Here is a 12,657-nt window from a genome sequence, read left to right as displayed (position 1 = left end):
CAGTGACACTTTGTTAAAAGTTCAACGCTGACAGGAAATTTGAGCTCAAGTGTCAAAGTGTCACTGCTCCTGACTCTTCAGATGCAGGAAAGCGATTAAAACCTCATCTATTTTTAAACGTGCTAAAGTCATTCTGAAAGACAGGAATAGTAAATGCTCTTAATTGGACTTCATTAAAAGTGAGTCCATATTTACACATACATATTTATAGAAATCTGTGTGTGTGTGTGTGTGTGTGCGTGTAATTAAGTTTCTATGGTCCTATTAGTGAGTATATTAAAACAGCCAAACAGAGTCTCACCAAATTTACTTGAAATGTTCTGAAGCAAAAAAAAAAAAGAAAAAAGTACACACATGTTGAACATGAAGTTCAGTGTTGGGGAGGTTGGGGGTGAGACTCTCAAAGATTCAAGCAGCTCCCCCCAGAGCTGACACAAGAGAACAGAGCGACTGTGACATGAGACAGACAGGAAGACAGTCATTTCAAGCCTGAGCCCTACACTGACATTTACAAGACCAGATGAATTGCCGGCTGTGATTGCGGTAGAGCCGCCTCGCATATGGGTAACTACTTATAAAATGCTCCATGTGAGTAAGTAGCAGCAGGCTTTTATTTATTTAGCGATGGTGGATGAGTCTCCCCAGGAACACTGACAAGGTCAGCTAGTTTTAAATATTTGTGGCACATCGGTCCTGGAAAGAATAGGCCATCGCAGGAAGATGTCAATTGTCACTTGCCTGGGGAATGTGGTTTGGGAAAGAATTCTGCATGTTCACTATGGCCACCTCCGGCACCATTAAGGATGGCAAAGGTTTATTTTCAGCAGGATCATCAATGTTTAGTGTTCTATTCCTAGCTATTCCCCAGAGTCGTGGATAATACAGTACAAATTCCTGCAGTCCTGCTCTAGGAAAGGCTCTGAGCGCCGACGCTGCATGAGTGCAAGGGCAGGGACTCAATAAACACTGTATTTTTGCCACTGCATTCAAGCTGCCAGCAATTTTCCTACATATTCCACCACTAAAATGCAGGATTTAGGTATAGGTGGATAGATTTAAAAAAATATTTGAAGAGGTGGGGGGGTGGGAGGTTGGGGGAACCAGGTGGTGGGTATTAGAGAGGGCACAGATTGCATGGAGCACTGGGTGTGGTTCAAAAACAATGAATACTGTTATGTTGAAAATAAATTTAAAAAATGATTAAAAATATATATATATGGTAAAAATTTATTTATATATATGTGTATATGCATATATACACACATACATATATTAAATATATATGGTAAAAATTTCCCAGAAGGAATAAAGAATTATAATAAATGGCATTGTAGTTTAATAGAAACAAAATCTATTTTCAAAAACATTCATGGTGCCAATCAAATATCAAAGTAATTCTGCACCTATTGAATGACCGACCAAAATGCAAGTGAGATGGGGCAAGGAGAGGACGGGAAGCTGATACACCCTCAAGGAGGCAGCCACAGAGAAGATGAAAATGTGGGGCCAGGAAGAGGAAGAGGAAGTATGTTTATGCACCACAGAGGAAGCTCCTTTTTCCTTTAAGATAAGGAAACAAACCATTCACTGCATTTTCCTGTCTGGAGGAGCGTGGACATCCAAGAAACTTCAGACAAATCCTAGTCTCAGCATTTAAAAGAGCTCAAGGTTCAGTCCCCAAAGGTGAGAGCACATAAAAACAAACACTGCTTGAGTGTCTCCATTGCAAAATGGTTTCTGAATTTGTCCACAATGCACCCAAATCTTTCTGAATATAATATATTCATAAGGCAAGCTTCTTAGAAATAAAGCTTTTTGAATGAATGTTACTCAACTCCTTAAATTTAAACCTGTCTCCCAGCCTGTGCTTCAAAGGGAAAAAACAATAGTAAAATGTAGCTGGGTAAAATTATCAACCCTGTATAGTATTAGACTCCAAAATTGGGAAAGATTTTGACGTTCACAAATTCAATGCAGATGGCATTTGCTTTGACTTTCCTATGAGAAAGCCAAATTTAAAGACTGTGATCTGTTATTCAAGGGCAGAACTGAAGCTCCCTAAGGGCAGGAACTGAAACTTGATTCATTTTTAATTCCCTCTAACACCTATATTTTATAGCATATACATTCCCTATACATCTTTACATATAAAGATAAAAATATCTTTAAAGTAGTACATACTAAAAATACCCACAGAATGAAACAGAAGTTTGAAAGAAAGAAGTAGAATGACAACCCTGGAGGGTGTGGACGTCCTGTTGGAGTCGTTGCTTAATGAAGAGCATGACAAAATCAGCCTCTTCTGTTTTCACCCGAATTCTCCTACTGTTTTGTTTTGTTTTTAAGATTTTATTTGTTTTGAGAGAGGGAGAGACCGAGATAGTGAGAGAGAGCACGAGCGGGGAGGAGAGGGAGAAGCAGGCTCCCTACTGAGCAGGAACCTGATGCAAGGTGTCATCCCAGGACCCCGGGAACATGACCTGAGCCAAAGGCAGACGCTTAACCAACTGAGCCAGCCAAATGTCCCCTCTTACTGGCCTTTCTTAAGATTCTTCGCTATTTCTTCTCCTCTGCCTACTTCTAAAAATCAGCAATCCCCAAGGTTCCATCCTAAGGGCTCTTCTCATACCTTCTTTCTCTCTCTAGGTTAATCATACTCACTTTTGTAACGTTCATTAAGAATACAAAAATGTCAACCCAAGATGGAACCTCAAGTTTTATGCCATGCTCTCCGTTACCTGCTCAGGATCTCCATACAATTTCATTCATTAAGCAGAAGTAGACTATTTACTATACCAACGTGTGTGCTGTGACTACCACAGAAAACAAGACACGTCTCCTGCCCTTTGGCCTTCTTGGGCTAGTGGAAGAGGCAGAAATGCTGTGATTAGGGCTACTTGTTTTAGGGACCCAGTGGAGCAGTGACGAGCCCAGCCCTGGGAGACAGGGATGTCTTGGTAAAGGAGGTGAAGGAGGTAGTACCTAAAGTAAGGTTTAAAGCCCAACAAAGAGGAAAGTAATACCTGAGGACAAAGCAAAAGGGCATTCCATGAAAAGAGCACAGCCCGAGCAGAAGCAAAACAGCAAGGAGCATCTTGGCTCATGGAGCAAAGAAAGTGTAGCACTGTATGGTTGCTGAAACTTAATGTGTGTGCAGGAATTGGAGCAAGATGAGGCTGGGGGAGGAGGCAGAGGCAAGACCACACAGGGTCTCCAAGGTATAGTAATGTTAAAGAGCTTTGACTTCATGGGATAGTGTAGATGGCGAGTGTGTTTATACATGTTGGAAAATGGGAGTGAAATTATCAGATCTGCCTCTTAGAAAGTGTATGTGCTCACAGGGGACAAGACAGATTGGAAGTCAAAGAAAGGCGTAGAGACAGGGACCAGGAAGGAGCTGGCCAGGGTTACAGGCTCATTTCCATCTTCATTGGCACACAGTTGATAGCCACGAAGACCACTAAAATCAGCCCATTGTCATTCCTGGCACCCATTTTTTTCTGTCTCAGACACACATGACCCTAAATATAAACATAGTTAATTTTGTATAATTGTTGAACAGTTTTCACTTTTCCAGAGACTCCAACCTTGGGCATATAGCTACAGGATTAATAATAGCATTATACAAATGGGATAAATCTTGCCAACTATGTTTAACATAGTTTGCTTTTTTACACATTTGATCCTAAACGAGCACACATGCCTGTATTTTGGCAAAAATCTCTGTGTATTGGCACTGCAATATAGCAAGCCTGAATCTAAATAAAAAATAGTAAAATAAGCTTCATATACTCACTGTGAGTGTTGGACAGTCAGAGACGTTCAGCTCTTGAAGATTTCTACAGAGGCCTAAATCAAACAAGTTAAACATCATTAAACAACATAGCGCAAATGTTTAAACTTAAAATTTTCCTTCCTACATTTAATGCGATGTATTCATTAGAAAACAAACAAAAACCTTGGCAAGTAATTTGTTCTAAGTATATGGTTCCTTTTCCCAGAAAACCAATTTCTTCTGGCTTTAAAATTAAAATATATACACATGTTTATTATCATTTGAGGATTACAGAAGAAAGGGGGAAAAAAGGAAAATATTGCTTTGGGAAAAACAGTATATACTTAGAGCTTTTAGCTGGGAAGAAAACCAACCTGCTTTTTTTGTGGCATGACTTTTTGTTCATTTTTTGGTTTTTGTCTTTTATCATTTTATTGTAAAAATTTTCAAACACAGAAAAGTTGAAAGACTTGAAGAGTTGTACAGTGCATATATACCCACTACACTTGCACTGTATTTGCTTTATCACATATTCACCTATACATCCATCTTTCTATCCATCCTTCAATCAATCTTATTTTTAATGCATTTTAAAGTAAGTTGCAGACATTAGCACACGTTCCCCTCATACATCAGCATGGAATTATAAATAATTCAGCATGCATACTAATTAACAAAATATTTATAATTTGTATAAATGAGATTCACACAATTTACAGTGAATTGCAGAGAAAGACACAAAGGATCAGAGAGGTCAAGTGCCTGATTAAGTCTGGAACCAGAGGGAACTGCACAGTTTATGGTCTCACACATACAGAAAGACCTAGATAGCAGAGCGTTACACAATCCACACTCCGGGTCTAGACCGACAGGAAGTAAAACTCCAAATCTGAGACAGAAAAGAAGGATCTAAGGGGGAGGAAACAAAAGAGTAAAGGGGAGGAATGCATGAGGCAAAGAGGGAGAAGTCATTCTAGGTGGGGAAGACCCTGTCAGGCAGGAAGACTCCAGGCAAGAGGGTGATCTTGCATTCACACTGCTACAACGGATAGAAAACACATCTGTTGCTCATAACCACTTAGCCCCACAATAATAACAACAGCAATGTTGTTCATTATAAACCGATTTTGAACATCTCTACCTCTTCCAAGAATGGACTGTGTCCTAAGTAATAAATGCAAACCAAAATCACTCTCAGAATTTAAAAATGAAAGCAGTGCTTTACAGTGTGCAGATCTTAGAAGTGACTAGTGATACCTGTTAAGGCAGAAAATAGATTCTGAAAACAATGTAATAACTAAACTGATGATAATATTAAAAATTAATATTTTTATAGAATTGTTACTTGAGAGTAGGTAATTCGTGCATTCAACAAATATTTATTGAGAACTTGCTGTGTGTCAGAAACTCTGCAAGTGCCAAAAAATATGGCAGTAAACAAAAAAGACAAAAATTCCTGCCCTTGGGGAGTTCACATCCTAGGTGGGGGAGACGGATGGTAAACAAAAGAAGTATAATATCTACTTGGACAGATGGTGATAAGTACAATGAAGAAAAATAAAATAAAAAAGGGAGTAGAGAGAGTGGCTAGCAAGTGGAAAAGGTGCCACTTTAAATACAGTGCTCGGAGAAGGCTTTGCTGAGGTGACATTTGAGCCAAAATATGCAAGACTTAACAAGGACAGGGCAGTATACTTTGGGCATTTCTGGATCTCACATTCATTGTGGTTGGTTAATTGGGAGGTAGTCCAGGAAAGAAAAAAAAAATGAGCTGGGGAGGACAACCATTGGAGATCTACTTTTTTTTTTCCCCCCCTGCATGTCTCAGGGCTATAAAGAATCCCTTGATTGTCTTGAATCCAATGTGCTGATACGTTACATGTTTCAGTTTTCCTAACGCTAAGCCCTAGCACTGTGGGGTACTTCCCCGGGACCTGGCGCTGATAAGCGTCTTCTGCCCATGAGCCTATTTCATTTTCCTGACAATACTACACCACGTCCTCAGCCCCATTTTACAGATACTGAAGATGAGGTTAAATAACTAGCCTGAGGTCATATAGTTCTTTTGTTTTTAAGATTTTATTTATTTACTTGTCAGAGAAAGAGAGAGAGAGAGAGAGAGAGAGTGTGTGTGTGTGTGTGTGTGTACAGGCAGGGGGAGCTGCAGGCAGAGGGAGAAGCAGCCTCCCCACTGAGCAGGGAGCCTGACGCAGGACTCGATCCCAGGACTCTGGGATCATGACCTAAGCTGAAGGCAGATGCTTAACTGACGGAGCCACCCAGGTGCACTATGTGACTATGTGACTGTGAGGTCACATAGTTAAGCAAGTAGGAGAGTCTTCATTCCAGCTCAGGGCCCAAACGTTTAGCCACCAAACCAGGTAAGTGGGAGGGCCCACTACACCACCGTTCAGAATGTGTCTTTATTAATTGCAATGTCTTGGCTTTAAAAAAAAAAAAAAAAAAAACTTACTGTGGTGATCATTTCACAATACATATAAATATCCAATCATCATGTTATACATCTGAAACATAATGTTATACATCAATTATACTACAATAGAATATATATAAAGAAAATAAATTTTGTTTTGTTTTGTTTTGAAGCTGCTGTTAACGACACAACGCTCGCAATGGTTCTTCATGTATTTTTTTCTCTTGCAACTTAGGGCCTCCCACCATACCTCAGCTGGGTCTCATTGTTCTGAACCGCATTAGTTAAGATTGCCCAAGCTTGGATTTCAAAGGAATACTTTCATTGTTCCGTCTGTCACACCAAGTAATTGGGACCAGCTGGATGTCAGGATGCGTGTGGTTACCGTGGTAATCCTGCTCTTCTTTTGTAAGGCCGCGGAACTCCGCAAGGCAAGCCCGAGAGGCCGAGCCAATCATGGCCGGGCCGGTGGCAGCAGGAGAGGCTCCAGCCCCGTCAAACGCTACGCACCAGGCCTCCCCTGCGAAGTCTACACGTATCTCCACGAGAAATACTTAGACTGTCAAGAGAGAAAACTAGTTTACGTGCTGCCTGACTGGCCTCAGGATTTGCTGCACATGCTGTTAGCGAGAAACAAGATCCGCATATTGAAGAACAAGATGTTTTCCAAGTTTAAAAGGCTGAAGAGCCTGGATTTGCAACAGAACGAGATCTCCAAAATCGAGGGCGACGCTTTCTTTGGTTTAAATAAACTGACTACTCTCCTCCTGCAGCACAACCAGATCAAAGTCTTGACGGAGGAGGTGTTCATTTACACGCCTCTCCTGAGCTACCTGCGTCTTTACGACAACCCCTGGCACTGTACTTGCGAGATGGAAACGCTTATTTCCATGTTGCAGATTCCAAGAAACAGGAATCTGGGGAACTACGCCAAGTGCGAAGGCCCCCAAGAACTGAAAAACAAAAAACTGAGGCAGCTAAAACCTGAACAGTTATGCAGCGAAGAAGAAAGCGAACGGTTAGACCCGAGACCCCAAGTGTCCGGGAGACCCCCAGTCATCAAGCCTGAGGTGGATTCTTCTCTTTGCTACAATTACGTGTTTCCCATCCAAACGCTGGACTGCAAACGGAAAGGTTTGTAAGTTTCTTAGTTTTTCCTTTTCATGGTTGATTACAAATGCTCTTTGAATCTTAGAACCCTCCCTCCATTCTGCCGCGGGTTGCGATTCCTGGTGTCACTTCCACCAGAGGACTTTCCCCAGTGACAATGGAATCTACTCCAAGCTTTTCTAAGGTTCAGACTCGACGTGGTTGGTGGTCTGGGGGACAGCAGAGGAAGATAGGAGCTATGCTCAGGAAGGGTAGCCAGTTGGGTCCTACTCTTGCTAATCAGAAGCTGTGGCTGTCAAGAACCCCCTTTATCTTAAATCACCACATAATATAATTTAGGTAAATAAGTGGGTATAAAAACACGTCCAAATGCTACCTATCTAATGTGACTTAAATCGAAAACATGGCGTGCCTCTGTGGGAAAAGTACCTCAAGGGAAATCACATGTGAAAGAGGACAGGTGGGAGCACTGTGGAGGGAGGCGAAGTGAACACATATCGTACTTCCAAGACTCTGGTCTTGAGGTTTTAATAAACGCTTGCTAACATCCTGTATCTTTAATGTTCCCAAATTAAAACCTAAAAATATTGAGAGAGCTAAGTTGGAAGTAGTTAATCCAAGAATTATGAGGCTAAGGAAATCTTTCCAGAATATTTACTACTTCCTGAAAAATCATTGCTGAGTTTTACCACCCACACAGTCTTGGTCTGATACTAAGGAGGGTCTGCATGTGCAGGATTAATTCACAAAATAAGAAAATGGGAAATTTTAGTAATGCTCCTGACAGGCTAGTGAAAACGTTCTCAAAGTGTGGTCTGGGAACTGCTAATCCACCCTAGGATAACATGCCATGGGACAGTGTCTGTTTCATTTCTGGCATGAATTAATGACTTATTCATGATATTCAACTAAAGCTAGATGTCATTGGGTTAGGGTCCTATCAGAACATGGTATCATTCTTTCCACTTATTTTAGGAGGTTTTGCTTTGTTTTGTTTAAGAACAGAAAGAGGGGGTTAAGAGCAACGCAGAGACTGTGGCTCCTATCAGGGGAGCCATAGGCAGGAATTTGTTGATGCTAAAGAAGCCGGCAACCTGAACCAGGAGAAAACGTGTTCATTTATCAGCAAAGAAGTGCTCAAGCCTTGGCCTCTCTCTCAGACCCAGAAGGGCACCTGGTTAGAGCACACCCAAGGCCATGGGACATGGAAAGGTGTGCTTGCTACAACACCCTGTGAAATGTACATGAGCTGAGGCCATGGGAGAACAAACCCAGCATCATCACCGCGGAGATGCCATTCCAGGATCCTCTGAGTTTGAGAGAAAGCGCTCATTCACGAACACCTACTGTTCTCCAGGTACCCCACACACATGCTGCCCACAGCTTCCAGGAAAGTAGTGGGATCCCCATTTACAGCTGGGAGAAATGAAGCTCAGGAAGGATTCCGTCATTTGGTTGAGGTCTGACAGGTAAGCAGCAAAGTGAAGATTCGAATCTTGGTCTGCCTAATCCTGCCGTCTTCCTTAATCTGATCACGCTCAAACAAAAAGCTGCCTCAACAATGGAAGCTTTAAAGAATTCCAGAAAAGTCAGTATATGCTGTTTCTCTGCAGCCAGATTAGGTGGAAATTCCCTGACGTTGTTACAGTGAGTACTTAGTGTTTCATCCTGAAGAGCATGTGTTACTCGGAGTGCCTTCGTGATGCTTAGATTAAAAACTAAATTATCTATTTAAAAACCTAATCAAAGCTGCTAATCCTAGACTTGGTTTAGAAAAATTCCTCGATATAGCTGAAGCTCTCCCCTCAAGCTAAAGTTAATTTGCACCTGCTACAACAGGTGATAAAGAGAAAATACATAGAGTTAGGTTCATTGATTACCTGAGAAAAATGCCATCAACACAAAATTAAAGATTTCTACAGCTAGATTACACCGTAAATTAAGAATAGATAATGTGGACGCATCTGGGAGGCTCAGCTGGGTAGGCATTGACTCTCAGGGTTGAGTTCAAGCCCCGTGTTGGACTCCACGCTGGGTGTGGAGCCTAGTTTAAAAGAAAAAAAAAATTAAGTGAAGGGAAATGGCTTCCATTTTTACAGCTTGACTGCTCTTGGGCCATTTCCCTCCACAATGAGCCTAGTTCTGTCCTTGTCTTGTTTTCTCATTTTCTTTTGGCAAACGTCAACTTATAAAAACAGATACTTTTTAAATTTTTTTCTTTCCTCAACTTACTGTTGTCTAAACACAACCTTCCAGATATGCCCCATAAATTTGGGGTGCAGATAATGCCCCTTGTTTTAAAATACATATATTATTTACTGGAAACCATGTAAAGTTTCATGGAATACACATTTTGTATATATAACAATACTGGCTTGTCCATGAAAGGTCAAGTTCCTCCAGATGTTAATGACTACATAAATCTGAGCATAGACCTTTTAGATTACAAAATGAAGGGTAGTTTTGTCTTTCAATATCAATATAGATTGTTTCACTATGGTTGATATAAATATTGATTCAGTTGGTTGTTTCTTTTTCACCATGGTGTATTGTTGATTCCCATAAGTTTAAAGGCAGTGGTTGTGTCTTAAACCTCCTCCCAGGTACTGCCTAGCACAGGGCCATATGCTTTAGATGGATGATAATAACTGAGCTGCTTTCTTCGCTCCTGCAAAAGCAATAATTTAAGCAAACTTTAAAAATAAAAATACGTAGAATTAAAAATCATGACTAGAATTCAAGTATGACAATCTAAATTTAATCTACTCTCATTTGCCTTATCCCATTCTAAAAATAGATAACAAATGTCAAATACGCAGAATCCCTGCCAAACTGTAGTAATACTTTTGCTTATGTTCCACATGTTTGATCTAGAAGCCTAAGACATGCTAGCAAGAGTAGAACTAGCAGTGGCATTAATTAGTGGTATTAATTAGCTGTCAACTAAATGCTCCGTGTGCCTAAGACATAGTAGTTCACATGCATTATGTAATTTACTCCTCATAACCCTCAAAGAGCAGTATGGTACTATTACCCTCATAAAGGAGGATACTGAGGTGACAGAAGCTAAGTTGCCCTTCTAAGGTCACACAGGCAGTCCCCAGGCCATTGTGTCATCTCTTCCTTCAAGATCCTAGGCACATCTAGTAACCAAGAAAAATGTAGAAAAGCTTTCTGGGTGCTTTCTCCCAATACCGACTTTCCTCTTAGGCTCTGTATAATATACCCCGTTCAGGAAGATACACAGGAAACCCAAATACAGATTTCCCCAACATAGGATTGTGCCTTTCCTGGCTGACAGATGATGAGTCAGATGGTGTACATAGGGTCCCCAATAGGTGCCAGTTTGACCACACAGACCTCAAAGATCACTAATTTTGCTTTAAACATTGGACAGCAGGAAAAAGAAATAATAGCTTTATTCACTGGGGGACAAGCACTTGGCCAACAAAACTTAGTCTTTCAAAGGGAATAAATGTGAGATTAGTTGAAAGTCATGTTTATGCCATATTGAGGTAAATGGATTTGCCAAAAATACATGAAAGTGAGAGCTGAAAACTGCCTTTTAGCTTCACATTTACCAGAATAATTTGTAATTTTTAAGGCTTCATTTTACTTCTAAGATTAGGGCCAGGGAGAATTATGCAGGTAAATTGCTCTCAGCTGTCTCTGAAGTTAATTTCACTACTAGTTTGAACAATAATTGGTAAGTTTTTATTTGTAAAATCAGAGTCATTAGTGGCTCCTTGCCTACTGCTACTGAGCCTTCAGGGCAGTTCTGACATTGCTGACAACTAAGCTAGCACACTAAATGGGAAATTACATGGAGAACATTTTCCAATTTATTCCTCAAACTCAGCAGGTTTTGGTTGGGGAGGGGTAAGGTTAGTCAAGGGTGGTAACAGAGTAAATGAAGAATTTTTTGAATGTGCACCAGGAATTTTAAGAAGCAGCAAATAACTACGTGGTGCCCGGTCTAGAAATAGGGGCATTAACCAAACTTGACTTGTGGCCTGGAGAAATTTGTATTTATTTAATCTTTTTTTTTTAAGATTTTATTTATTTATTTGACAAAGAGAGACACAGCGAGAGAGGGAACACAAGCAGGGGGAGTGGAAGAAGGAGAAGCAGGCTTCTGGCTGAGCAGGGAGCCCAAAGGGGGGCTCCATCTCAGGACCCTAGGATCATGACCTGAGCCAAAGGCAGACACTTAAGGACTGAGCTGCCCCAGTACCACTGTATTTATATAATCTTTATTAAAGGCACACACACTTAGCATCAGTATTTGTAATTCTCATTCAAGTTTAAGATAAAAGAACTAAAAAACTGTTTTTATCCATCAGTACAACAAGTAAGATTTTTCCCTATTTTTCTAAGCCATACCAGTGAAGGCTTCGGGTTGCATTTCCTGGTTTTACTTGTGGATCCTACTTTTGCCCTATTCTTAACTGCTGACGATGCCGAAGTTGGTTCTGCAATTCATAGTCCCTTTCCAGCATCCACAGGCCTGTCACATTGCTTAAGCTGGGTTTCAGGGAGTTCTCATAAACATTTTTTTCTACCCATTAATTTGTGGTTTACCCACTTCAGCTTGTCATACAGTGGTTGCTTGGGAGGTCTCTGTCATCCACCCTATGTCCAACCTAGCAGATGTGGGTTCAGCAAGCAAGTCCTGATAAACAGCCTGTTTTTCAGAAACTATGAGATACTTGCTGTGGTGGCAATGAAGACCTATAGTCCTTAATGGCTTTATTGGACCTTAATGAGGACTTGAGCTTTTATTCATAGTAAGATGGGAACAACTGGAGGATTCTACCATCTGGAGGATGGAAGCCATCTGGGAAAATGACATGATCTATGTTTTGACTGTATCACATGGGTTTAGGACACTTTGGGGATAATCCAGACAAGAGCTGATAGTGGCTTAGACCAATATGGTAGCAGTAGAGGTACTAAGAAGAGGTGAGATCCTGAGTATTGTGAAATAAAACTCTATTCTGCTTCTGAAAACTTTCTAAGAAGATGCCACAGACATTTTCAATAATTATTCCAAACATTTAATGTCAAAAAATTATTTCTTTGATCCGTCTTCAGTTGTGTCCATGGTTTTTAATTATTGCTGAGATCTCCATCTCCTTGTTTATGTGTAGAACCCAAGAGAATATAGCTTTCCAGTTAGGGTCTCGATAATCATAAAGGGAAGATTACCTCACTGTTGCAACATCATAAGTTCAAGTCTTAAAATCTTTCACCTTTCAATATATTGGTAGACACTACTTGGGATCTCTGTCAAATAAATAAAATATATATATATATATATATATATATATATATATAT

General features: G+C 40.5%; 2 protein-coding genes across 3 annotated transcripts in view; one reads left to right on the top strand and one right to left on the bottom strand.

Moving 5' to 3' along the window:
- Positions 1–12,657, bottom strand: part of LOC111155307 (F-box and leucine rich repeat protein 13) — a 224,886-nt gene that overhangs the window by 126,081 nt on the left and 86,148 nt on the right. For both annotated transcript variants that reach the window (XM_022515450.1, XM_022515449.1), the window contains exon 7: positions 3,797–3,849. In XM_022515450.1, the coding sequence (XP_022371158.1) occupies positions 3,797–3,849 (53 nt within the window). The remainder of the gene's footprint in view (positions 1–3,796; positions 3,850–12,657) is intronic.
- The window catches only part of LOC111155308 (leucine rich repeat containing 17), a 31,265-nt gene that overhangs the window by 10,200 nt on the left and 8,408 nt on the right, over positions 1–12,657 (top strand). Inside the window, exon 2 of the mRNA XM_022515451.1 lies at positions 6,445–7,343. Within this exon, the coding sequence (XP_022371159.1) occupies positions 6,581–7,343 (763 nt within the window). The 5' untranslated portion in view covers positions 6,445–6,580. The remainder of the gene's footprint in view (positions 1–6,444; positions 7,344–12,657) is intronic.

The sequence above is a fragment of the Enhydra lutris genome, unplaced genomic scaffold (assembly GCF_002288905.1).
Source record: "Enhydra lutris kenyoni isolate GAN:26980312 unplaced genomic scaffold, ASM228890v2 scaffoldscaffold40, whole genome shotgun sequence".
NCBI classification, from domain to species: domain Eukaryota; kingdom Metazoa; phylum Chordata; class Mammalia; order Carnivora; family Mustelidae; genus Enhydra; species Enhydra lutris.
The sequence above is the reverse complement of the archived record's forward strand: the minus strand, read 5'-3'. Positions and strand labels throughout refer to the sequence as shown.